Source organism: Apus apus, chromosome 7, assembly GCF_020740795.1.
Source record: "Apus apus isolate bApuApu2 chromosome 7, bApuApu2.pri.cur, whole genome shotgun sequence".
Taxonomy (NCBI): domain Eukaryota; kingdom Metazoa; phylum Chordata; class Aves; order Apodiformes; family Apodidae; genus Apus; species Apus apus.
In genome coordinates, this window is record NC_067288.1 from 30,800,728 (window position 1) to 30,828,392 (window position 27,665).

The 27,665-nt window shown below is 39.2% G+C and overlaps 1 protein-coding gene across 2 annotated transcripts in view; it reads left to right on the forward strand.

Moving 5' to 3' along the window:
- LRRC7 (leucine rich repeat containing 7) overlaps positions 1–27,665 on the forward strand; it is a 142,877-nt gene that overhangs the window by 58,728 nt on the left and 56,484 nt on the right. For both annotated transcript variants that reach the window (XM_051625656.1, XM_051625655.1), the window contains exons 2-6: positions 3,210–3,412; positions 7,669–7,786; positions 8,704–8,782; positions 9,500–9,589; positions 12,424–12,480. In XM_051625656.1, coding sequence (XP_051481616.1) covers positions 3,210–3,412; positions 7,669–7,786; positions 8,704–8,782; positions 9,500–9,589; positions 12,424–12,480 — 547 coding nt within the window. The remainder of the gene's footprint in view (positions 1–3,209; positions 3,413–7,668; positions 7,787–8,703; positions 8,783–9,499; positions 9,590–12,423; positions 12,481–27,665) is intronic.

The following is a 27,665-nucleotide window of genomic DNA, read 5'->3' on the forward strand; positions in this document are numbered from 1 at the left end:
TTAAAATGATTTTTAGAACAATTTTCTGTTGAATAAGAAATTATATCTAGTTTTATAAACTGCAGTAATGGAAACAGTTTTATTTACAAAAGCAAAAGCAAAAAACCACTATTTTAAAAAGTTTTTGCTGTTGTATTTGCTATTTTTAGTATATTTTTATCACTTCATGATTTATACACTTCCTGGCTCTTCTCTGGTGACGTGATTGTTCTGAGTTTCTGTTCAAATGCAACCTGGTTTCTCATGTGTGTGCCTCCAGCAGAGGGGAATAATGCAAAGCTGAGTGCTTTGGAATGCCTCTGGGATGAATGTTTTTCTGAGTAATTTTTGAAGTACATGTCGTTGTTGAATTGTTCATTATCTTCAAATAGTTTGAAAAGCTGCAAATAATTTGATACTCCATGGGTATTTATTTTTATTGTGTCAAGGTTTGAAATATGCAGTTGCAAATGCTGCTTCCTATGCTTGAGTACAAAGAGGCTGTGCAGCTGATATTTCATATTTCTGGTGAAGAACATACTGTGGGCTTCTGCACCTTGTGTCTGCCTGGATCCTACACTCCAGTGAGTTCTTTGGGAAGATTTCTGCAACTAAAGATGCAGCACAGGTTGGTGTCAGTGGTTGTACTGCACCTCTTGCTGCTTCCCAGGTGTGAAGGTTTGCTGGAGTCAGTGGCTGCTGCAACTGCAGATCATCCAAGAGTCAGGTAGAACATGGTGCCAGGTGACTAAGCAGCAGTGGCCAGAGCTGCTTTCAGCATCCAAACTCAGACTTTGTGAGAGCAGAGGAGCTGGCTGCCTGTGATGTGCTATGGTGGTGTGAGCAGCTGGAGTGAAAAAGATTTTACATAAGGGTGGTGAGACCCTGGCCCAGGTTGCCCAGGGAAGCTGTGGCTGCCCCATCCCTGGCAGTGTTGAAGGGCAGGTTGGATGGGGCTTGGAGCAGCCTGGTCTGCTGGGAGGTGTCCCTGCCCATGCAGGTGGTTGATCTGGATGGTCTTTAAGGTCCCTTCCAACCCAGACCAGTCTGGGATTCTATGAGTTTTTGAAGTTGAGAAAAATGCCAAAAGTAATTTCCTCCCAAATGGGCTGGAAATTGCCCAAGAGAGTAGAAGCTAAATAAGCAAGATCATTGTTTCTGGAGGAAAATTAGGGGCAATGTTAAAATAAACATTTCGTTATCTCAGGAAGCTTGGAGTGCCAATCAAGAACCTGGGTTTAGCCACAGTGTTCTGTAAGAAATCTGACTGGGGAGCCAGTGTTCTGGTTTAGGCAATTCAAATGCAGAACATTTAAAACCAAAGTTCTCAGAGTTAAAAGTGAGCAGCGTGTGGAATTCGTGCATTTTAGCTGTGGGGCTGTTGGTGTTCTGCAGGAACTTTACCACTGAGCTGAAATAAAACTTAGCTTTTCTGATGTATTAGCTTGTAAATGAACAGCTTCTTTTTTCATACCTCTAAGGGCTCTATTTTTACATTTCCAGAAGTTCAGGTACACTGTGTTACGCAGATGTTTGCATTCCATCAGCTGACTGTAATTAAGGTACAACTGTTATGTTGTACCCAGGAACTTGGCATCTGGTCAAGCTGCATTAGAAAATTCCTAAACTCCTTTCTCTGTTGTAAGCTTAACCCTTAAGCCAAAAGCAGGAAGCCTGTCACTGGCACTGCCAAACGAATAAGCAGCTGTTCTCTGGTTTCACTCCTCTTTGTTTCAACATCTCTTCTTTCTGAAAACACGAGGAAACAGTGTTTGTTCTGACAGTATCCATGTGCTCATCTCAGGGGCATTGCTGCATGCAGATGAGGTGCTAGCAACATTTGAAACAAGGAAATAACACTTTTGAGTCTTTTATTTACCTTGAAAATATCAATGTATCACATGAAAAAAAAGTCACAGAGAATCATGATTGGAGCATTATCTGGCTAATTATTTTTTCTTATCTTACATCTTGGAAAAATAATGTCCTAAGCAATGTGAATTATCTCTACTGATATTTTGTATGAATATACAGTTACATTTTTTTTGCTGGCATCCAGTGAAAGAGGATCCTGATGAGCTTTATTTGGACTAATTTGTGCTTTCTTTTCATAAATGTAACTCAAAACCTAGTCAGTGGTTTAGAAAATGGGAGGTTTAGGTTTAGCCCTTCTTGACTTTGTGGCAATATGTTTCAGATCAGCCTGATTTATCTATAATCACATTAAAGTAAATTCTAAAAATGTCAATATCTATTCCAGATTTAGAGGCTACTTGACATGTATAAAAGGTGTTTATTGAGTGTTCTCTCCATTCACGAGTGATGAATTACATTAGTTTATTCCAATGGAAAAGGGTAATAATATACAGTGGTGTGAGCTGTTGCCCATGCGAGTTAGACATGGGCACATAAACTGCAGGAAAGGAAGATCTGCAGAACTTGGCATCTAGGTAAGGAGAAGTTAAGGAACAGACTGTGGTGAATTTTCCCAGGCAGAAAAATTACTGGTGTTTCTGCTAAGTCCCTTATCTGAGTTTTCAGCAGACCAAGGTAACATAAGAGAAGCAGGAATGACAAACTGCCTGGTTTGGGGTTGCTTTTGTTCTAGTTTTGTAACCAATTAAGTTTCCGTATCCTTTTCTTTATATATTCACTGTTGAAAGACAGGGAATATACTCCAGTGGTAACTGTGAAAGACTAAGGCACTCTGCTGATTTCAGAGAAATCAGGTATGATACAACCAGGCATTTGTCAGGGCAAATCAGAACCAAACAGCTCTGGCTCACTTCAGTGATTCACAGTCCAAACTAAGCAAGGGACCAAAACATGGAACACAAGTGTTATCTTGTACATCGTCTGCTGAGCGTGTTCGTATGTGCAGGATTTACACAGCTAATTTTCATCATTAGGGAAAGCAACAGTTGTGGATGGTCTTGGCATGTTCTCTTCTGTGTAGGAGAGCAGATGATGTATTGAGATTTTCTTTGGTGATGGTTGGACTCGGTGATCTCTGAGGTCCTTTCCAACCATGATGGTTCTGTGACTAATCCAACAAATCTCACTTTTTCATCTTTTGTGGAAAGGTAGAGTAAGAAATTCAGGACGCAAACTACAGGTATCTGTCAGGAAAAACTGTACCAAATGGACTGCAATCTTCGTAATCATTGTAAAGAAATAGTCCTCAAAATGCTGGTAGTTCCAGAAAACTGTTTTTTCCCCTTTTTCTTCAGTATGCTGTTTGGAGATGACAACCAAAAGGAAAATCATCGGCCGCTTGGTGCCCTGCCGGTGTTTTCGTGGCGAGGAAGAAATCGTCTCGGTGTTGGATTACTCCCACTGTGGCCTCCAGCAGGTGCCAAAGGAGGTTTTTAACTTTGAACGGACGTTAGAAGAGCTTTACCTAGATGCCAATCAAATTGAAGAACTACCTAAGGTAATGACCATTCTGCTTGTAATACAGATGCCCAAGTCGTGTTCTTAAATGTGTATTCAGCGTGTGCTTCAACTCTGATCCAGGGCTTGCTCTTCACCAAGAGCCCTGCTTGCTGGGGGCAGAGTCATGGCTACTAACTCGTGAGATTCAATTACATCTTCACACATTGTTTCTCTGCCCAGCCAGCTGAGCCACCCTTCTCACAGATGGCACTGCATGGCAGGGAATAGGGCCACCTACTTCTCCTTGCTTCATAGCACAAGAACAGGGGGCAGCCAATGGAGTCTCCAGCTGGGAAATTAACAGTTGATCAAAGGAAGTGCTTGCACAGCAAGTGATTAATATGGCTTTGATACCTGGACCAGGAGCGTGCCAATGCGTGGGGTCAGTGATCCCACATTTGGAGCCTCTGTGGCAGTGCTTTCAAAGCAAGCTCTCTGTCAGGGTAAGCTGTTTATCCTTGTGGGACAACTGCCAGTACTGTCTGACTAATATTTTTATAACCACAAAAGAGGTCCTGCAAGAAGATTACTCGTTATCCTTCCCGTGTAAAACTTCTTTTATAGAATCTTTGAATCAGTTCTTCTGCTGATTAATGTTGACTATAAGGAATGAAAAGTTACTGTAACTTAAGTGTTCTGGAAACAAAGGAGGGCAAGGTAGTGGAAAAACCAATTAATTGTAGGTGCTAGCTACGTAATGAAGCATGAAGTAACGTAATCCATTCCTTAATTGGATTTTTCTCAACAATAGTGAAAGATGCTTGCAAGTCTTTAATTAAGCATTGTTCCACTGTAATCCATTCCTCATCATCTCTCAGCAGATTTCTTACTTACACTGTTCCATACATAATTCCATTTAAAAATGTAGAAAACATACTTTTTCCATTCCATGGAGTTACTCTATGTGGATAATATGGTTCATTGCTTCAGATTGCTCACTCCATCAAGAAATTCTTTACAGATGGTAAGACAGGCTAGCAACAATCTTTTCAATGTCACAGAAAAATGATATGAAGAACTGCCTTACCTCTCCTGCCCTAGAAAGGACAGCAGAGAACCATGTATTTTTTTCCTGTCCCCATAACTATGAAGTGGATTGTGGTGAGGGCCATTTGATTGTTTATTTCTAATGAATTCCTTCAGAACTATTTTTCCTTTGATAATAATATGTGGTTAACTCTGTGTATTTTTATTCTGCAACTGAAGAATCATACCGAAGAATATATGTGTGGAATTTAGCTAGGGATTTTTGGAATATTTTGGGGGGGGTCTCCTGCAAGTGTGCATCACCAGGGAATTCAGCCTAAAGTGCAGTGTGTAATGGGAGGCAAATTCATCAGGCCATAGAACAACAGCAGCAAATTTCCATCTGGAAAACTGAGGGCCAAAGGTGAGGGGTCCAAAATTGGAATGAAGGTGATAGTTATTAGTGTCAATCTATTGAAATGTGCATGCTCATGAAACCTTGGCTTTGTGTTGTGGTGTAATCTGTTTTGTATCTGTTATTTCTGAAACAAACCAGCAGATAAACATTTATCTTTGAGAGATTAAATGCATAGGGCTCTATTTCTGCATCTCTTTTTTCTCATTTTTCTCTTTTATAATTGATATTTTGTAGCAAATACTGAGTGTTGAAGAAATCCTTTTAATTGGTCTTAAGTTTAATCAGTAAATGCATCATTTAACGTAGTCTTGGCCTTGTATAAGAGAAGATTAATGGGAGTGTTAATTTGCTTTATGCCATTCATAATTTTTTGTCTTAAGCCTTTATTAATCATTACCATAAATTAAATAGTCCAAATAGTTTCTTTATAAAATTTTCTACTTCAAGTATTTTTGGCTGCCTGTCTCTGAACTTTTTTTTCAATACTGAATTAATATTCTAGGAGACAAAATGACATTTTTTTCTAAAAATGGCACCATGTTTCTTAGCATTAACTTCAGTATATACACATTACGATTTACCACAGACAGAACTGTCCTTCCTCTGCAAATGGGAATTCAATAACTTATTTCAGAGGAAATTCATTTTTCCAATTTTCTGTTATTTTTTTAACTGCTGTTTGGCTCTGAAGTTACAATATCCTTCTGAAATTTTCTATCATCAGAATCCTTTATCATGTTTTAAGTTAATGAAAAAAGCACAGGTAAAATACCTGTTGAGTAATTATCTACCTTAACTAGAAATCAATCAATTACTTTGCATTAAACTGATGTATTAAACTCATTCTGCTTTTTTTTTTTTAGTAATTTCAAGTTATGTTTTATACATCATAATTATGCTTTTTTTTCCAGCTGTCTTCATTAGAAATTGATTTATAGTTCTTAATTTCTAATGTTTTTAATTTCTTTTAAGGATTTTAGGATTGTTGTACAATTCTTATTCTCTGTTTTCCACTAAATCTAGCCCAGTCTTTTATTTACCTTTGACTTTATTATCATGAGCTACTGCTGCAAGTCTGTCCCTATTTGTGTGAGCCAAATCAATCAGGGACTAATAAAAAAGAATATTGATTTGGAGGAGTCACTGGTAGTTACTATCCAGAAAAACGTGACTGAGATGAAAATTCTCCCCCTCCACTTTCCCTGGTAAATATGAAGTAAAATCTGGAGTAATTAGTAATGCACAAAATTAGGTTACTTGTTAATTCCTTAGGGAAAATCTGTCTCTAAAATAAATTCTAGAAATAGCCACCAGTGTTTTTCACCACCTCACATGTTGGTAAAACAAAGGACATCACTTTCTGTCTTGTCCAACTTTCCTTAAAAAGGGGGAAAAGCAGCTGCTCTCAGGTGCAATGCCAAGGAGTTCCTCCTTCTCTGGAGAGAGCTTTCCCCTCGCTAACATCACCTGCAAGCAGAAATGTGTGGCCCTCGTTGGCTCCCAGGGTGCCCAGAGAATGTTGGGGCTGTTCCTGTAGTTAGATGGGGCAGTGCAGGTTCTGCCTGTTCTACCTGCAGATCTGCAGCTCTGTGTGGGCTCTACCTGGGCTGCTCAGCAGTGGGCAGGGAGGGTTGGACAAGGATTAACAAGTGTGATTCATCTGGAAACGCTGTCAAGACAAAGGCGTTTTGAAAAGTGCCTCAGTTCAAATGCCCTTTCACATTTGGTGCCAGTTGATGGGGATTGCTGTGTGGTGCTTCAGTCTGAGCATTTTTTTTATTCATGTCAATCCCTCTCAGATGACAGAGAATAGATTATCCTGAAGAAAATGCAGGACTTTTCAAAAGGATTACAAGTTATGGCAGAAAAATGCACTTTCCAAATGATCTAAAATGTACTTCAAGTGAAGTACCAGGTTGGCATTTGCACACTATTTATGTGTTAATTTTCTCCTCTCCAGATACTTGGCTGAGTTTTTCATTCAGGCAACCAAATTATTTTGCATTCTCAGAGATCCTGTAGATAAATATACAGGCTTTTTTCTGGTTTTTGAGGTCTGAAAGAAAGACTCTACCTGTTGTAAACATGGCACTAATATTTGAAGAACACTTTTGAGGTGCCTGCAAAGAGAAGTTGTTCTTCTCTGGAACCCACTGAATTTTCTGGTGCCATTTGGTGAATTCCCACTTGCAGAAAGTCCTGCAGGGTTTGATGACTTTTCACTCTTTAAAAGAGCAATGTTCTTACAGCCTGCAGCAGGTTTATTAATTTTTAGGTGTGTAGGGTGTTGTGTGAGACTGTGAAAGTTCTTGAGAAACACAGCCCTGTTAAGTAGCTGCTTCAGCATAATTTCTTTTACTACAGGTGAAAAGGGGGATTGCAGTGGAAATTCTGACATCTTGTAAAATTTGAATTAAAAATTAGAATCAAGTCCTGAATTTGGAGGGGAATATAAGGAACATATTTTGCTAGTGTCAAAGCATTTTGTTGCTTGAAGATGGCAAATTTCTTCTGCATACAGTTAAAATATTTAAGAACCTATTAATCTATATTTTAATTTACCACAAGCCACAAAAAAGTCAATTGCTATTGCACACATTAAACACCGTGTACCTATAAAATGTTGGTAGCAACGAGTATGCCTTTTTGACAGAAATTTCTTTTTGAACGTTCCTGGTACCAATCAACACGTTCTGATTGTTCTTGTCCCCCCTGGATAAGCTGTTTATGATACTGAGCAGCCTGTACTAATGTCTTCTCAAAGAATGGCTTTTTGAAGTATTCTTTTCTCATTGAATTCCTGTGTATAAATAATGATCCTGACCTAATCTTGTTTCTGAAACCCTGTAAAGTATCTTTTTGTGTTGCAGCAACTGTTCAACTGTCAAGCTTTACGCAAACTGAGCATACCAGACAACGACCTTTCGAGTCTGCCAACCACTATTGCTAGCTTAGTTAATCTCAGAGAACTTGATATCAGTAAAAATGGTAAGACATCAAAAGTCTAAATATTTTAAAGAATCGTAATGAATAGAAACAGTAATGAAGTTTTCATTCCTAATGCTGAACAAACTTGTGTTCTAGAAAACTTGTTCTTTTTCTAGGTTATGAACTGTTTTCCTGTCTGGCATTTTTGAGAAGTCTGGGTAGATATTGGCCTCATTTACTTTTCTGTAAAAAAAAACAAACCAACCCAAAACTAGAGGTTGCTTTAGCATGGTAACCCCTGCTGACTTGTGACTGGTAAAGATTAGAAATAGGAGTGGAAGATAATTTTTCAGTGCACTTGAGAACCATTCTGCCTCCCAAAGTGCTTACACAGTGCTTACTGGGCTCCTGTGTCATGGATTTAAGCACATGAGGCTGCAGGTGAACAGCTGCCAGGATTTGTATAGCCAGGGAATCAGTCACTGATGTGCATTTCAAATTGCACATTTACATCTTTATGTGCCTAGAAACCTTTGCATGTCTGAACTTAAGTGTCCTTGTTTTGAACATGAGGACTAGGCACTTTTGAACGTTTTGACAAATGTCTTCTCAGTAGAGGCTGAGAGAATCTCAGGATTCTGTGTATTCTCCTGAGAAGGGAGGGGGGCAAAGAAGAAGTGGATAAGCACTTTGTAAAGAAATGAAAGGCACAGGTATCAGTACAAATGATGTCACTGTTTAACTCTAGAAGATTATGTAAAAGAAGCATTAGCAGAATAGTTTTAGTACAAGGCATGTTATCTGTTCTGGTGTATTTATTCAGTGCTCAAGTATCATCTTTTAGACTAAAATAATAAATTACACATTCTTCCTGTCGTAGCTTAATTCTGATCTGAAAATGCCAAATGAACTCATTTATGAACAAGTTACATGGGTTTTTTCATGTGTGTATAATAATTTTTTCAATATTCTTCTAGGAATTCAAGATTTTCCAGAAAATATTAAATGTTGTAAGTGTTTAACAATTATTGAAGCCAGTGTCAATCCAGTCTCTAAGTGAGTATCAGTACCTTGTGTTTATGTACTGCAAGTGCAGAAAATTTACATGAACCAACCATATCAAGTTAATTTGTAGGATTAGCCTAAATTTCTTTTTAATTGCTTCAAGTCCAGGGATGTATCTATGAAAAGGTCTGTGCACTGGGTAACAGATGTGGTGCCTTTCCAGCACAGCAAAAAAGTGTTGGCAAAGCAGTGCTTATCATGCACCTTTTAACCACAGGGGCTAGTGCAGTGTGTGCTTGGGAAGTAAACTGCTGTGTCCTCACATACTGTCATCTCTTGGTTGGGTGTTGGGCAACTCATTCCTTCCAAAAACTTGCAATTAGAGTAACAAAGAAAATCTGTGTTGTAATTCCATGATTTACAAAATGGAGTGAAGAAGGTGAAAGGATGAAATGTTAGTATTCCAGTTAAAAAATTCAAATAAAAGAAATAGAAAGAAAGAAAAACCCTTTGGCTTAAAACCCTCAGGTAGGAAGGGAGGAAAGGCTGATGTAACCTAAATGTTTCAGGCATTTGAATTTTGTGTGGTTACAGCAACATGGAAAAAATTAAAATGAGTAAAAGTGTTGTCTGTAACCAGTGAGTTCTTGAGAATTTGGCTAGAAAAAGAAGGTGAGAGAGGAAGTCATCTTTCTCTTTCTAAATATACATTGTTATTATTTCCATGGCAACTTCAGTGTGAGCATTAAGCTTTTAACTGTTTTTCAGGCTGCCAGATGGCTTCACACAACTTCTAAATTTGACCCAGCTCTATCTAAATGATGCCTTTTTGGAGTTTCTTCCAGCTAACTTTGGAAGGTAAGAATTAGTCATCAAAGCTCTTTCCTATGAGCCCAGTTTAGGCTTTAAGGGCCCATTTTACAGCTGTGTTCTTTTTAAGAATAAAACAAAGCAAAACAAAAAGCAACAAAAAAACCCAAAGCAATTTTGGCTTCCCAGCCCTATTTTGATGAATGATTGTTGCTGGAGAGAATGTTATGTCAGCAGGAATTTTATGATGAAGTGGTGCAGTTTGGTGGTTTAGGGAAAAGGTGAGAAGAAACAGAAATTGAAGAAGAGTCCTGTCCTTGATCAAATTTGTGATTAAATTGTGGGAAGGGCAGGAAATAGCCATGTGGTCTGTGTCTATTGAAAAATGAACTGAAAAAAAAAGTATTGTGAGTAGAAAGGAAGAAATGACATGGCAGAGAAATCAAAGGAAGAATATGAAAGCAAGAAGAAGAGAGAAGACTGAAGAGACAGTAGAGCAGAAAGGATGTAGAATGACAGTAAAAATAAATGCAGTGGAAACTGGTCCAGAAAGTGTTACATAAGGACAAAGGCAGGAAGGGGGCAGAAATCAAAGTTAACACAATTTGCCTTGGCCATTTAAGAGAGTCCTTACACTGCACGGGTCTGGCAGAGATGCCAGGTTTGTTCTTCCTCAGTTACACTGGTGGGAACAGTCAGATTTCTGCCCTCGGGGGGTCCAGTCGGGCAAACAGCTCGGGAGACAAAGGAATAACAGAGGAAATATGCAGTGTTGGTACCAAGTTCATCTGGTATTAGCTTTTCCTGGTCTGTCTAGTTACCCTTCTGTGTGTTTTATTACTTAGCTGGCAGCAGCAACTCAGCCCTCCAAAATTAATACCAAGGTGACATAATTTGTGTTGGAAGTGACATTGCTGTGCTCAGGCCCTGAGAAACAGAAAGTGCTGCTTGAGCAGCATTTACTTGAGGAGCCCAGGGCTGAGTCTGGACTTTCCACTGGAATACCCCTGAGCAAATCCTCGTTGAAGAAAGAGGAAGAAAACTTGTCATTTGCATTTAATGAGAGTTTGGAGGATCAGAGTCAATCCTGAAACAGGCTGCTCCTGCACTTGGGAATCAGATGGTGTGTTCAAATGTCAGGGAAAATGACGTGTATGGAATTCCCTGCAGCTTCTCAGATGTGCAGTAGTTTTATTCATCATGCTCTTCTAAAGCCTTGCTGGGACATTGTCTAATAATCTTTGTCACTTAAGGACATGTCTAGTGTTCTAAATCTTTTAGCAGAAAGCACTAACCTTTTTTTTTCTTTCAGAAATGCATATTTTGTCTGAACAAAATGCCACTAGTTCCTCTTGTGGTTGTTATTCCTTTATTATTATTGTGCTCCTATATTATCTCTTGCTATTTTGCATTTTCAAATGCTTGTCATGTTTCCAAAGCTCTCCACATTAGCACACAGACATTGCTCTGCTGTCGGTTATTGTGTTGGTTTTTTTACCAACCACAAGTGGCTCTTTAGCTGTATCTCATTTATTGCTCTTCTCCAAAATTGAGTGTATTGTATATCTGCTGGTACAGTAATATCCAGTTAGTCTGTTATAGCCTCATTTAGCCACGTGAATGAAGTCTGGAACAGAGTCTACTTGGGCATCATGTAAACTTGTCTCCACGTTTCTCATTTAAAGTTGTACTTTTAAGCTCAACTGTAGGACTTGGAAATTTTTCTTCTTTATTTGGTAGGAAAAAGGTAAATCATGGTTTTGTAGAAGATCATAATATTGGGAAGCCTGAGGTTCCATGAAGCAGAAAAGTGGTGGTGTGCTGGACAGAGCTGGTTAAAACTTTGTTCTGTCTTCTAAACTTTTCTCACAGACACGTTTCCACTTGTGGCACTGAAGAACCTGGACAGTAGAGACAAAGTAATATGAAAAGTTGTATTAAGGAAATGGTAGAAACTCCCCATAAAGTTATCAATAATATTTCTTCACATTTCAAAACTCTGTTATCAGCCTGAAAGTTTTAATAGTATGACCCTGGGCTGACATCTCTGATGAGAAATTGTACAATTGCAAATTCAATATGCAGAACCACTGAGTTTCACTTAGGTCTTGAGCAATCCTGGACATGATCAGCCCCACAGAAGTACCTCCAAAAAATGGTTGATTTTCCATGAATGGAGTTACACAGTTGGAGATGAAGAGGAGCAGACTTTGTTCATCCCTCTTTGTATCCTCTTCCTTTTCCTCCCCACATTGATTGTAACTGGGCATTAAAGAACCAGCAAAAGGATGCCATGGATCCAAATCTTGCATGTTTATCAAATTATCTTCCTAGAAAGAATGGCTGATTAGACAATACTGCCCAAATCCTGGAACTCTACTACATTAGGTTCTTCATCTCTTATCTCTTGTGTCCTCCTTTCTTCCCATTATTCTGCTTCAAGAAATGTATTGCTGTGGCTGAAATAATGTTGCCAGTTAGAAGTGGCACAATGGTATGGAATTTTGAAGCATTGTTGTATATAGGTTCTAATTCACTTAAGCACAAGTCCTACTTCTGTTTAAAATACAGAAAAATCAATGGAGATAAATTCTGTAATACTAGTCTGCCCAGGACTTGTGTAATTCAGTGCTCAAAAAATGCAAAAGAAAGTTGTGAACTAAGCAGCAGTTGCTTTTTATCCTTTACTAGTCCTGGAAATGTTTGAGAGAAATTAACTTCTGTTTTGTTTCCCTTGTTTTAAATAATTAATAAAAATGGTTTTGAATTCCTGTGAGAAACTGATCTGTGCCCAAGCTTTTTGAGTTCAGGTAAGGGCAGGCATGTCTGTGATGCCAATGAACTAATTCACTGAATGAACTAATTTTTTTCTATATTTTTAGACTTGTCAAGTTGCGGATTTTGGAGTTGAGAGAAAATCACTTGAAAACTCTACCAAAGTAAGTGACTGAATTTTTACACCATTCTCTTTCACCTGAAATTTCCAAAAGTGCAACATATTTGTATTGCTAGCAGTGCAATGGTCTCATTTCTCTTAAGAGTTATTTGTTCCATGGGTTTAAGAAATTCTACTGAAGGCTTTTGGCAAAAAAGGAAACACATGGTGGCAGATGGACACTGGCATGTTAGCTGACTGTAACTCAATGTCCAAAGTCTATAAGGGGACATTTTAAAATACCAGATGTAATAAAAACAACATATGAGATAATCCTGGTCAATTTTTATGTGATGGTATTTTTCTCACCAATAAATATTCTGATGTATTTAAAACATTCTTGCTATAACTCAGTGAAGCAATCTCGCCGTAGGACCTGTGCAGAAGTTGTGTGTGTTTGGTGGTTTAAAATATTATTTAGAAACCTGTAATATCAGAATATTGAAGAAATGTCAATTTGGTAGTGTTTCTTGGCACTGTTTACCAGTGAAGGAAGTTGCTATAGTTTGTTGCTATAATTTGACTTGCAGTTCAATGATATTTTGAGAAGGAAACAGTAAAGAAGTGACACATCTGTAGGTTCCCATGCTGAATCCAGCATAAATAAGGAATGTGCCTTTGCATTTAGACCAGTATTATAGAATTGTTTTCTGCAACAGGGATCCCAAGCAATTAAAAAATATCTGTGGGTTTGGGGATTGTTAGAAGCAGGGGTTGTGTGTCTCCAAGACAAGTGACATTCATCGTGCAGGCAACAGAGTGTTTCTCCTAGGTTGCTAACCTGGATTCTTTAGCTCATTTTCACACAACTCCTATTTTAACCAGCATGCATTTACCAAAATCTCCTACACAGGCATTTTGCCTATAATGGATTATAGTGACTTTTTCACTACTTCTTGTGGGGTTTTATCCACAGCCCTTTCCTTTTTTAGAGGAAAGTTATCTTTTGTGCTAAAGGCAACAACCTTTATATCAGTTGGAAGCACTTTTTGTATCAACTTTTTGTTTTCTGTGGTCTGAGTTACATTTACTAATTTGAAAGTAAAAATAAAATGCTTCAATCTGCTACCAGAGCGTTCATCTGCATTTAAAAGAAAGTCGTTCAGGACAGAGGGTTTGCAGCCTTTGGGGTCTTTGTCACCTGAAAAGCTAAATACATGCTGTAGAATATACAGGTTACCTAGGCTACCTCTTAAACACCAGTCACCTTCAGAAGAGAGCTGCATAATCTTTGCATGCAGAAAGTGCTTGTTGGTGCTAGGATTGCAGAATTAGAATGCCACAACAGTCTAGTTTTGATGGAGCAGAATATTTTTCTATTTCTGCTCTAATTTTAACCCCACTAAAGATGCTAACAGATTTGTTATGGAGTTCAGTGGGAGGAAAGTGGGGACTGTGTGTCATGGTTACTAATAAAAAGATATTTATTTTTTCTGAGATACAGGAATTAAATGTGCTTTGTGTTTCCCATAGCTCTGATTTTGCTGTATTTCACACAAAATCAACACTCAAGATTGTTGTAAAATGTAACAATAGTAACTGAATGCAAAATGTTCTGACATTATTTACAAATATATCAGCTCAAGTAAATACTAACTACAGGTGGCTGAAAGGTAGCTCTCTGACCAGGGCACAGGTCTCCAAAGTGTCCCTCTTTAGTATATCTTGCATTAAAAAATGACACCTTCCCTTTGTTGAATTTCTTGACATAATTTTTCAGCATCTAGAACACGTCCAAACATATCACTGGATTCCCAGACACTTTCTTGATAGCAAATTAGTAAAGCATTGTTCATAAAATGCTTTCAAGGTTATTCTGATTTCTTCTGACAAGCACACCAGACATTTAGAATAACAGTCTTGCTGTGTCACACTGGGCTGGAGACACTGATCTTTAAATGAACATGATGCAGGATGCTGCTGTTTTCTGCCAGCAGTACATTCTCTTCAGAAAACGATACTGGGCTCACAAGTGTTTTTAACGTACTAAAAATATTTGTATGTTTCATCCGTAGATCTTCACAGCAATTAATTTTCTCTCTTATATGATCTGATTGAAGGTTATTATTGATAATGGTTTCCAAGATCTTTTGAGCATTTAGAAATATTTGGAAATCTCTGGCCAGTATTGCAAATAATTTCTGTTCTTCTAATGAATCTTTAATTTGTACCACAAAACAAACAAACAAAAAAATAGTCTGCTCTTTTCTTTTGCATTTCTGTTAAATGTTTCAGAGCGTTTGTGAGATTCTGCCCAAGTTTCTCATATTTGAGCAGTGTTACCCCCCTAGATCACTGAGCTGTCTTTTGGCTTGAAGAACCAACAAAGATAATGGTTATTTTTCTGTTTGGATACAAGTGTAGTTGATCTGTAGTTGATCTTCACTTGCTGCAGCAACAGGTGGTGTTGCTGTGTACAGGCTGGGGGTGCTAGTTTATAGCCTGTGACTCCCAAGAGCTCCATAGCTTCTGTCCTGTCATCCTGCCCTGCTGGGTGTGGATCTGGAACCACAGGCAAAGTCTTCCCAGTGCCGGGGATGTTTGCAGTCATTCTGCACCCAAAATGAAGCAGTTAAAATCCTTGGTCAGATTCAATGGGCTTTGAATGAGGCAGTTTTTGCTGCAGTGTTTAATTGCTCTGTGTTTGAGTCATTTCTCAGAGTGGAGAGATGTAATTCCCAGGTTTTTATCCTGCTGAATAAGGCTGTAGTTCAACCTGGATGGGAAGATATGGGAAAAGAGGAGTTCTGCCAAGGGAGGAACCACTTGGAGAGCTGTGGCAGGAGACTGATCACCTTAGATTCAGAATTCTTAGATAAGAATTTTCAGTGAAGGACCTTTGCATGTATCTCCTGGAAATGAGGATAGACTACATTGTCCAGCTCTTCTGCAGCCTTGGCTCTTCCAAAAGACTCCAGAAGTATTTTGAGTCCTGCTCATGTGCAGGAGGTCAGGCACTGCTCACTTCAGTTTGTGTTGACATATATCGGTGTAGAAAGTAAAACTTTTCCAACCATCAGTTGTCGCTGACAAATTATTTCAAACTAGCTGAAAGCTCACAGTGGATGCAGATAGAGAAGTCGTGTTTGTGCTGCCTCCACTTTGGAAAGCAACTTCTACCTTGTGATGAGTCAACCTTAAATCCTGCAGCAGCAGCTCTGCTCTGCAGCCAGCCTCTGGGTTTGATTGCTCCAGTTCTGACGGCCGTTCAAGGCCTGGTGCCCTTTCCCCAGATGTTTAGTTGTCATAAATGTGCTGTCAGGCAGTGCATCTTCCACATACAGTCTGATAGTGTCCCAAAATAAGGGAAAACTGAAAGCTTGTGTGTAAATTTGATGTAAATCCGGAGTATTGAAAAGGATATATTGTTATTGCCCTTCTACCACAGGGCAGCTGGTTAAATCCCAGCATTGTTTTCCAAGGTTTGTTTATCTCCCTGTACATGAGAAGGCAGTTAGATTAGACAGACTTCACTTAGAGCAGACTATATTTTCATGTCCATTTTGACTGTTTGCTGGGAGTTCGAGTATGATTTGGTTTGTGTATTAGTAATAAGGACCCACTAAAGACCCAGTGCCATCACGTTGGTGTTCAAAGGAACCAGGAGATTCAGGCTGATGAAAGAACCCTCAGAGGAGAGAAGTGGGAATCAGCAAAGCCTAAAATATCTCATAGCATAATTACACCAGCATATTTAGGAAGCAGAGATATGTAGAAGCTATACATAGCCATGCATTTTATGTCTGTGTATTTATGTAGGCAGACTTAGGTAGATGTATGTGTGCATATATATGCACACTTCTATGGGTATAATGGTTGGACTTGATTATCTTAAAGGTCTTTTCCAAAGAAAATGACTCAATGATTCTATGTACATACATGTATATATGGTACATACACATACATGGTGGTTCTGTATCTAGAGTCAGTCATTTCATAGGCTAGCAAAAACAAACCAAAGAGGAGCAGTAGGTGGTGGGATGGCCTGATGGCAGTGCTGGCAAGGAAGGGGAATGTACAGAGTACCAGGAGGACAAGGAAGTGACAGGTTATGAGGATCAAGGTTTAGCTTATCTGGGCTGCTGGGGACTTCCCTGCTGTAAGCCATGTGACTGGTGGGGTCAGAGAGCCCTCCTTGGCCTCTCTGGGAAAAAGGACATTCTGAATTTCTGGTCTTAAAACCAGTCCTGCCTAGACTAGCTAGTCCACAATTTAACCCAATCCCAAATCTAAAATACCAATTTTCTTGATTTTTTTGGCCGAACATTCTGGGATCCATGGCAGAAACACAAAGCTCAGAGGTGGTTCCCCTCACTCGTGCTCATCACTTTGCCTGGTGCATGCTGAGGAGCTGTGGTTGTGTCAGGACAGCTCAGTTATTACAGTAATAGCACGAGTCCACCAATTCTTCAGACAAATCTAGTAGCTAAATTTACAATTTAGCTGGGCAAGCAATGTTCTGAGAACTCTTCACATGGAACAAAAAAGCTTTTAATTCACCTACCAGTCTTATCTTAGTCTGGTCTGGTTACTACTCCAGCGGAAGCTCAGTAGTTTGCATTAGCTTTTGTATTTTCTGAGATTAGACTCTCTCATAAATATTCATTGCTCTTCATAGCAACAAGTGTCAGCAGACCTGCCACTCCTAAACCAAATGTTTTGGGACATGAACATGCTGTCGAATTCCTGAGAGCAAACAAGAATATTTCATATCTCAAAAAAGACTCTGGAAACTGTTGCTTGCACCAAGCAGCCAGGCAGCCTGCTTGCCTTTTTTTTTTTTTTTTTTTCCCCAAAAAAAATCTTTGAGCAAATTCAAATCACTATTATGATCTTTGCTCTCAGAGCTGTTTGGACTGAGGAAAACACCTTTTCAGGGGGCTGTGGGATTAATTTCAGTAGGGATTTGTAAAATTGAAAAATTGTAGAAGCTGCATTTGTAAGTGGTGAGTCACTGAGAAACTAAACTGGAGGTGCTGGTAATTGATGAGCAAATACTTGTGTTTTGTACTCATCCTCATGACTCACTGCTTCCCAACTGAAGATGTGGCTTCTCTTCCCTTCTTTGGTTTTCCTGGCAGCAGGTATTGCTGCTCTGCAGCTCTGTGCCATTAGGGAATAATGCACAATGGAGATGTCACCAAAGGGGTGGGTCCCCAGCAGCTGGTGGTGGGGAAAACCAGGATTTCTCTTGGTCTTCAGCTATTGCTCAGAATGAATTTGCTTTGTGAAGGGTAAACGTTGTAGAGCAAGTTCTCAAGTACAGCCCCTAAAGCTGGAAGGATGATGTAATTCTGAAGAGGAGAGCAACTGAAGACTGGGTGAAATGTAATAATACACAGTGCAAGGTCATGGATAGGGGCACTAAGAGGAATGTCTGTTATAAATGAGAAGTTCTTGAATCAAAAAACATGCTGGAAAAAGAGACACCAGTGTATTGGTGGGATGTGAAATGTCTGTGAGTCATCAACCTAATGGAGCCGTGACGATGCCAAATGTTCTTTGTCACAGAATTTCACTAGAGACACAGAGGTATTTATGACTTTATATACAAAATGAGTGAGGCCAGGATGAGGAAGAGCTGAACAGGGTCCTAGTCTGATGGGAAAAATAACGAATGCAGAGTGTGTTGTATGGAAGGCCCTAAAAAAAGATGTGTTACTTCATCTAAGAGAATAAGAGGTGAAGGGGAGAGATGTTAGTGTTTGTCTCTACACACACAGCCAAGGCAGGCAACTTGGGAGAGACCTTCTGACACAAACTTTCAGTTTACACCAGAAAATTGTGTTTCAGCTTAAATGGCACATGTTGTGGTCCTGACAATTCACACTTGATGTTATTGCAACATCAGATCTGCTCACTGCATAAGGCAGGTTTCAGTGGTTATTAAGTAAACTGGCTGAAATCAACCAGCAATGGTAAGTTTTTACCTACACTGTAAGAATTCTTGTGTTGATCAGCACTTTGATGTTCCTCTGAAGATGTTGGCACATGATGTTCTGTTGTTCTTTGTTGGCTTCAACCAGTCCCTTGGTGAAAGGTACTTATGTTCCAATTACCTCTGTCCCCTTGGTTTGCAATTGTTTTAGTGCAACCTTCCTGCAATGCCAAAGTACTTCATGCCTGTCATTTTACTCCTGGTTTGAGTCAGGAATAAAATAAGTGTATGGATATGGTGATGAGGATGATGAAGTGGGGTTGTTTTGTTAAAATATTTTATTTTATACTAATATATTTTCAGTCTTAAAATGTTCTTGGTTGCATGTTTTTAGGCTTTGATTGCAAGAAAATACAGACAGTTTTACCCACACAGTCTGATTTCTGAGAATTGCTGCTAATAAGTATGTCTGCTGTCAAAATTCAGACTCTGCTTGAAAAATCACTGGTTAGACTGAGCCATTGTAGTCAATAATGTGAAGTTAGTAATCTTCTGTTCTGCTTTTTTCTTTAAATGTCTCAAGCTGTACAGACTCTCTGGCTTTTACCTGTCACTATTTCCATTACAACAGTACTCCTGTGCATTTTAGTGCCACGAAAGATTGGTTCTCACGAACTTGATGAAAAACAAACCTTCCTGCTTTTGTATAACACTTTAGTATCAGTCTTTGAATATCTTCCTTGATAAAGGGCAATGGATGTGTGTTCTTCCAGTCACTCAATAGGACACAAGGTCAGTCTCATCTAAAGTTTTCTGTGACAAATTTTTCAAAGAGGAATGGACACAAGAAAGGTGGCATCTATTAAGTTTTTCCTTCTGGGTAACGAGTGGAGGTGTGAACGAAATATTTTCATGCATATAGAATGAAAGTACCTGTTATGGCTTGACAACAAAATATATATTGAAACAAAAACTTAAGGGGGTGGGGCAGAGAATCCCATTTCTCAAGCAAAAGAATTTACTCTTATCAAATTGCATACTTTTAGTTTTTCTGTAAATAGAGCGTAAAAATTTGATATTTCTCTCTAACTTTCTTTCAATTTTTTAAATCCATTTTTCCTTCCATTTCTTTCTTTACCCCCAAATTTAGAGATAGAAACATAGAAAGTAGGAACTCTATAAAGTGGTTGTGAGAAGTATATACGTTACCATCACCCTTAACCCAGGCAATTGATTCATTAATTAGTTTAATTTTACAAACTGATTAAATTAGAAATTGTGTGAGGCATGGGTTGTTATTTCTTTTACACCCTGGCCAATCCCTGAGCAATAGTAGTAATTATTTCACACCTGAAAAATAACCCAGACTCTTTAACTGCTGCACTATGAATGCCAACATACTGATTAGTTCCACTACCAAGTTAGCAGGGAAACCTGCACCAACTTCATGTGCCAGTTACCCACAGTGACAAGAAGTCTAGAAAACAAATCAGACACCAGAGTTGTTCCTGTTGTATCGAACATAAATACATATTTGTTGAAATTACTTGCAACTCTTATTTTTGCTGATGATTTCTGAACAGTGCTGAGGCTGTGTGTAAGGAGACTCAAGGTTTGTAAGCAGCAAAAACGATAAAAAGCACAAAATATTTTGTTTTTAAGAGGATGTAAAGTGTAGTAGACTAGACTGTTCCTTGGCAGAAGAGATATAAAATAGTAGTGGATGTCTTGCAGGGGTTTAGTTTGCAAATAGGAAGTCTCTAAACCTGCAGAGAGTTACAACTCTTACACCCTTCTGTAGCTGAGGTGTTACTGCAAATTGAGAAAATAAGCAGATGAATATGGATGAATCACTTCTTGTATGGATACAGAGTGTCTATTGAAAGCTGGTATTCCACTGGAATAATCATTTTAGTATAAAAACCGGTGTATCTCACTTAGAAGTGGAGATTTGTCAAAATATTGCTTGAAACATTGTCAGGTGAAGTTCTTCTGTCCTGGTTCCTGATTTCAGTACCACTTTGCTTTGGCCTTTTACAGTCAGCGTTGACATTTCTCAGCTGTTGCCTTGTTGAAAGACTGCAGATGTGGCCTTGCTTGTTTCTTTAGTTCAATCTCAGCAGGAACGAGCCACTAAAGGTTCAGAAAGGTATTCAGACATGGAAAACATCACAATCCATTCCCTTTTTTCAGATACGGAATTTGCAGAATAAAAGTGATTTCCATTAGCCCGAAAATGGAGTTGTGAGAAACGCTCTTGTGACTTACAACTGCTTGCCCCATTGACTTCAGTAACACTTATAGTCCTGACATACTTGCCACTTCCAAAATCCTCTTTTAGGAAGGAAGTTTGCAAAAATTCACAGGTTGTCTGAAGTGTGTTGGAGTCAGTGGAACAGAGCATTTATATCAGCTGAGAATCTGTCCAGAGGCATCTAAATATAGGTTTCAAAGCTTAGCTTTAGACTGCTATTTTTTGAAACCCTGTTCCATTTTATTCCTAGTTTATTATAAAGATGTAAACTGTTTCCCACACTTGGAGATTACAAATATTTTCGTCATTCATGATGATGTGTTTTCTTCAGATAGCAACTCTGGCTGAGTTTAATAAACCATGTTCCAGGAGACTTACAACTTTGGCACTACGTTGTTAAAACATCGCCAATGTTTTAATAAGCAACAGCTCCTATTTATCTTCCTTCTAGCCTTTTTAAAACTAAATGAAATCGCTGCTCAGAAGAGGCAGAAAAGATATTACACTGTTTTCTTATTGTAAGAGTGCTTTTCTAACGTGTATAGTGGGTCAAACTTGTCTGAAAAATGGCCTTAATTATTCTTGTCTAAAGGCAGTGGTGGCTTTTTTTGGGTTTTTTCCATGTCTCCAGTAAGGGACACTCTTGGAGAAGGTGTAGCCAGGACTCCCTGCATTGCAGTGAACAGACACCAGGTCTGCTTCTGCCATCTGGGATAATCCTGACATTGCTTGAGCTGTAATTAGTGGTTCCTACCTGGCAGTGTTGATGCTGTATAACTTTAATGTGTCAAAGGGGAAGCGTGGCAGGAATTAGAGCCCTGCACAAAGGCCTCTTTTGTACACCTCACTTCTTGGTGTGGATTTATCACTTATTTGTTTCTTATAAAACATCCATTAAACAGATGCTAAACTGATGTATTCTTTCAGAAGAGTTTATATGTGACCAGTAAGGTGAAATTTCAGATGAAGACAAGACTTCATAGCACAAAGTGGTGGAAGGGGAGAACATTTATAACCATGGAGAATCACCCCAGACCACCCCACACTCATTTTGTTCTTAATTGAACCAGAACCTGAACTCCTCCCAGCACAACTAGGAGCTAAAGACACTCAGAGTTCACTCTGACTGTTATTAATGAGATCTCATTTGATTACGCTTAGACTCTGTGCTTTGCTTTCTCAGACACAAATCTGTTATGGTATGTAAGGTATTGCCCATTACGTTCAAAATACCTTAACTCAGTGTCCTTCTAATTTTACTTTATTACAAAAAAACCCTACAGACTAAAAGCTGCCTGCACAGAATTCAAACTGCAAGAAGAATTAAATATATGTAAACAGGAAAATAAAAATAACCATGCAAAACTTGACTCTCAGCTGCTTAGGTTCTGACATACAAAAAGTGATGGAGGGTTACTTTTGAAAAAGTGCAGAATAAATGTGTCTAAATAAATCACAGTGGTCATTAGATCTTTGTTACATTTTCCTGTAGCTAGTCAGCGAGTTATTTTATGAACTATTAATCTTTGTATTTTCTATTGTAGTACCTTTGTGGGTTATATTCAGCAGTTATATCCAGTATTTCTGGCTTGTAGCCACCTTTTCAGCACGTATGGCTTCTCCTTGCTTCTCCCATTTCTGTGTCTCTGGTGGGCTGGTTCTGTTCCAGCTCACAAGCTCTGTGGTGCCACTTGCCTTCTCTCAGTTGGATCATGACACAAATCTTGCCCACGTCTGCCGTGCTTCCCAGTGGAATGCCATCTCTCTGCCTACCTTTCACAGTTCTCTAGCCACTGAATGAGATGATCATGTTACGGCTCAGCAGTTGCTTTGGTTTCTTCCTTTTCAAGCTATGTCTCTTAAAAGTCTGACCCCAACTTCCTCTTTGGCACTTGTATCTCAGAGACAGTTATATTTGTATACGGTTTCTGAGGCACGACATTTTTCATCTCTAATTCATCCTCATCTTGTTCTAGCACTTCTATCATCCCCCTTTTATTTCTTCGTCTTCCCCTTTAGAAATAATCCTGGGTTTGAGACATGTTCACACTGTCTCTAAGCCATTTCCTGATGAAACACAGGTTGGTTTTAGTCTACTTTTAGCAGTGGGGAGCTTAGAGCCTGCTCCTCCTCAGTCATCAAGGTGGTGAAGACCCAGATTCCAAGTACCAGTCACTTTATATTAATTTAATAACTTGTTCAAGTTGATCAGCAATGCAGTGTTGGCAAACCATTCATTTACTTTCCACTATGTTATCACATCGTAAATAAAATCTAAGTTGTCAAATACTTCATTTACCAAATACTGAATCTTTATAGCAAAAGCAGTGAGGTAGCCCTCGTGGCAGTGACTGAGACAGGCAGGACTCCTCAGCTTCACTGAGGTTGAATTTAGAATTAGGTAAAGTCTGAAGTCTTCAGTGCTGTAGATGCATTGGTTGTGTTTAGACACCTTCTGCACCAGCAGTTCCATCTTTTGGGCATTGAAATTGATTTTTCTCATTTAGCACATGAAGATGGAGGTGCCCTTGCCCCTCGCCTGCCAGTGTACAGTGCCTGGATCAGCAGAGGATGTGGAGGCAGCAGATTTTCGGGCACCAGAAATGGCAGCATCAAGAGCGTCAGCACCAGTAGGCTGTGTTGAGGTAGTTCTCCCAAACTATACCATGAAACCAAACCATGCTGGTACCACTCTGGTCTACAAAGGCTGATGGAGGATGCCTCTTAGGCCAGGGTGTCAGATCCAGAGGAGTCTGTTGGGCGGGTTTCCCAGATGCCCAACCCAGGGGATGTTGTGTCCAGCAGTGTTTCCAACAGCCCTGCAGCCCAGGCAATGGGACTTACACAGACTGTGCCCTGGGATGCTCTGCTCCTTCTGGCACTGATAACCAGCCCCTAGCACAGGAGCAGAGCAACACCCCTCCAGGACTGCTGAGAGCTCCCAGAGTCATGTCATCTTCAGGGACTTAATGGCTTTGGGCCTCATCCCATGCTCTCTGCCACCTTCTCTGATCTGTGGATTGATACTGGAAATTGTAAAGTCCTGAAGTTGTTGTAGTTCAGTTAAAATAGACATTATTGTAGATAGCATATACATGATTTTAAAGATTCCCTCTTATATATTTCATTCCATATATATCAATATTTTCTATCCTCAACATCAATTTTTAAACGTTAAATATTTTGAAGCCTGGATAACACATAGATTTAGTAATTTATGAGATAAATTTATACTTCCTTTACTTTACACCATACATGTTTTATATCCTAGAAATTCTATAGATTATCTTGAGGTTCACTGAAAACTGAGTTTTCTTTGTAAAGCATTAAGTGACACATAAGGAAACAGCTCTTTGTGATTGTATCACATAATGCTTTAGCTCTACTTAAGGTTTAACTGCTCTGCAACAGGTAAACTATTAAGCATTAATTTTAAAGTCTGACTTCCAAACTGATTCATTAATGAATTTAAAGTTACACTGCAGGGTTTAAAATATTGAAACTGGAAGAGGCTCCTGAATGTGACATTTTAACAACTTTGAAATGAAGGTTGCTGTGTGCAACAGAAGTGTGAGAAAATATCATTTGAAATGAATACAGCAGATAAGCCAGTAATGGCAGTGTATTTGCACTATTTTGCTTTTTATTTCTTCAGAAAATAATGGTGTCTCTTTATCATAGACTCATATGAAAATATGATTGTCTGCTGTCACACAAGGAAATGGAATATGAGGCTGATGCAGCTTCTTCAGTCCTATCTTGGTAGAGGTCTGACCAATATCAAAGCGTGCATGAATTCTGTAGCACCATCATGCTGCATCTTCCATGGGATTTACTGTTGTGTAAATCTGGTTCTGTCCCTGACACAACCGCTTTTCACTCGAGAGCTTTTAGCTATTAGAGAGCCTTCTTGTGTTTTATGAAAGCAGTTCTTCATATATGGGGACCATTCAGGTGTGATCAGAAGTTTGTGACTGAAGGTTTTGCTCCCACCTCTCAGAAAGCTGACCAGGAATTTGATGAGAAAACTATTTCTTTAAAATAACATATGGCTGCTGACTCATTTGTGCAAAAACAAACATCCAATGACCATGACAAAGCTATGGTAAGCAACATGTGTGGTTACCATGAATTGTAATTAATACCACTTAATTGTATAATGTGAGTGAAAACGTATGGAGTGTGAATGATTTAAAACTGTGTTGAGCTACATTAACTTTTCACCAAGCATTCTGTCATCTCTCTAACCTACTCTATGCTGATTTTAATGCATTTATAGGTTTTTGTGAACAATCTTCCATAATTGTATTTAAAAATAATTTTGACAAAAAATTCACCTTATTTTGAACTTCCTGTGAGGTCCACTTCAATTGCTGAGAACCTGGTCTCCATGTAACTCCTGCAGTTACTTGTGAATGGAAGAGTAGACTCAAATGTGAGATGGATAAAGATTTATGGGCAATCTTTGGCTGCAAGTTTTATTAGCACATTAATGACACTACATTACATCATTTTACAAAGAATATTTAGCTGAGCCTTCCTCATAGTTGCACCTTTCCTGTTGCACCTTTCTAAAATGACCCCACATTAAAAAAAAAATAATCTTTTCGTAAGAAAAACATAAGTAATCACATGAAAGAAGTAAAAATATCACAAGCTAATGAAATATCTCCTACAACATTCCATGCATTTGGCAGTCTGCTTTATCTTTTGGTATAGTACCAACAGCTGAAGTTAATCTGCCCCCAGGGATATGTTAGTTCCTGAAACTGTGTGTCTGACTGCAGAAACTGCACATGTTTAAAAGTTGCCTTCTAAGAGGAGTTGTCAGCAGCACAAACTGAACCTTTGACAGTGAGAGTCTTGTTCAAAGGTAGGATGAAATGCACAAGTTTCTCCCAGCTGGATTGTGACATAGATTACCAGCCAGATCCTCTGGAAGAGTTGCAGAGTATTTAATGGTGTGTGTGTATGGAAACAACACAGGATCACTGCTGTTGGGGCTCCAGGGGGCAGGTGGTGTCTTGTGGCCGGGGTTTATAAGCACTTCAACACAGGCACATGGGGAGCCAGAACCACTAGAAGCTTTTCATCAACTTTGGCAAAGTCATGGGTGGCTCAGCCTGGGAGAGGAAACTTGGCCCCAACTGTTACAAACGTGCATCGTGTTTCCAGTTTTGCCCCTTGGGAAGGTGCTGGGCTGCACAGGGCTTGTGTTTGTCCAGTGAATGGTGGAACTGAAAAACTTGGAGCCTCTCACAGTGCTCATGTGCTGAATCTCTTTTCCTGTGCTGCTCAGGACTCAAACCTGCCAGCAGGGTTTGTTGAAGGAGCTTGTGGGAATGTTTAAATGATTTTCATGGCTTCAGTGTTCTGGTGGAGAGTTTTTGCCCTGCCTGACCGCTTTTCAAAGGGGCCCAACTGATTTGTTTTAAGCAAAAATACTTTGATTTCCAAAGCAGAACCTGGTGAATTGTGACTAAGGAAGTGTAACCAGTTTTGGAAAACTCCAAATCCAATCTTGCAAACACTTGCTGGCAGGGAGGGCACAAACCAGTGCAAAGAATTCTTCTCGAGTTAATGAGATTCTGGACGGCATTAAGAGTGTCCAGAGCCATCAAGTTTGCAATTACAAATGTAATTACTTACTCTATTGGGTTCAATTAATTAAAAAAATGTGTATGCAATATTTACAACTAGTAGCTAAGTGTCAGGAATCTAAACTAGGTTAATAACAAGTCAATTAAGATGCAATAGTGAAAGTTTTCAGAGGAGTAAGTTAGACCAAATGCGAACGTGTCTGGGGGTGTGTGTCACTCAGAGAGAAGGGGGGTGTGAATGAGCTGCCCCAAGTGTGTTGCAGCTTTGGTTAATGGACTTCCTTTTTGTTTGTGTACAAGCTCAGCCAGCTTTTGCAAGACATTGCCAAAGAGAGCAGAGGGGTTAAAAAATATTTTTCACTCTCCTTTATTATTTTAATGGTGGTGACAATCTAAAGTGGAGTCCTTTTGGGCAGAGTGTGGAGTGCTCACCTTGTGCAGGTGTTGTCCTGGCAGAACAGTCACTGCTTCTTGAACAGCTCCCAGCCTGCCAGATGCTCTTCCATACCAAGGATTACCTTTAAAAGATACAATATTTTCATTGTTCCTTCTGGTTTTATGGCAATAATAATTCAAGGTAATGAATACTAGAAGAATGAAAATGCAGCAGGAAGCAGGTTGGGAATTGGGGAGCATGAATCAATACGTTACTGACATGGGGCTCTGTGGAGAGCACATAGGAAGTCTCTCTCTGTTGAAGAACATGTGTGCTCCATCCTGACTGATCATAGCTATATTAATGGCTACTGTTTAGGAACAGTGTCAGATTTAACTCTTCCAGGCTTAAACTGCAGCATCTTGTTTTGTGCTTTGCAGTAAAAAATTAGTTGTTCCTTTTTTTCTTCATTTTAATGTAGGTGCTGACCCCTTCAGAGCTGTGTGGGCAGCTTGTGTTCCTCTGAGCAAACAAACAAGAAGCGTCTGTCACCTTTTTGCCTCAAAGATATTTGTGAAAATTTATCAAATATGTTGGGAAATATATTGGAAAAGAGACATGGAATAGTTGTGGGATGGGAAAAAAGAAAAAGATAAAGAAAAAACGTGCAACAGTGAGCTTGAGTGAGGAAGAAATAGGTGAGGTATCAAAATGCATTTAAAAAAAGCAAAGTGATCATGAATTAATCTGTGTTAGGGTGATTGTCAGCAAAGGGAGAGGAGATGATTCTGAAAGTGAACTGTGGCTGTTCCTGAGCATTTCCCAAACACAAATGGTCAAGTCACATATTTGCTGGGTTTCAAAGACTTGTTGGGAAACTGAGATTGTGCAAAGCAGGACAGAAGAAGAACAGTAATGAATAAGTAGAAAGATGAACACGTAGAAGGACATTTCAGAAAGCCATAAAGGCTTGGACAGTGACAGAAGGCACTAAGCAATCAATAATACAGGATACCAGTAGTTTCATAGTTCTGGTAACACCAGTTTCAAAGGACTTTAGGGACTGACATTGCACTTTCCG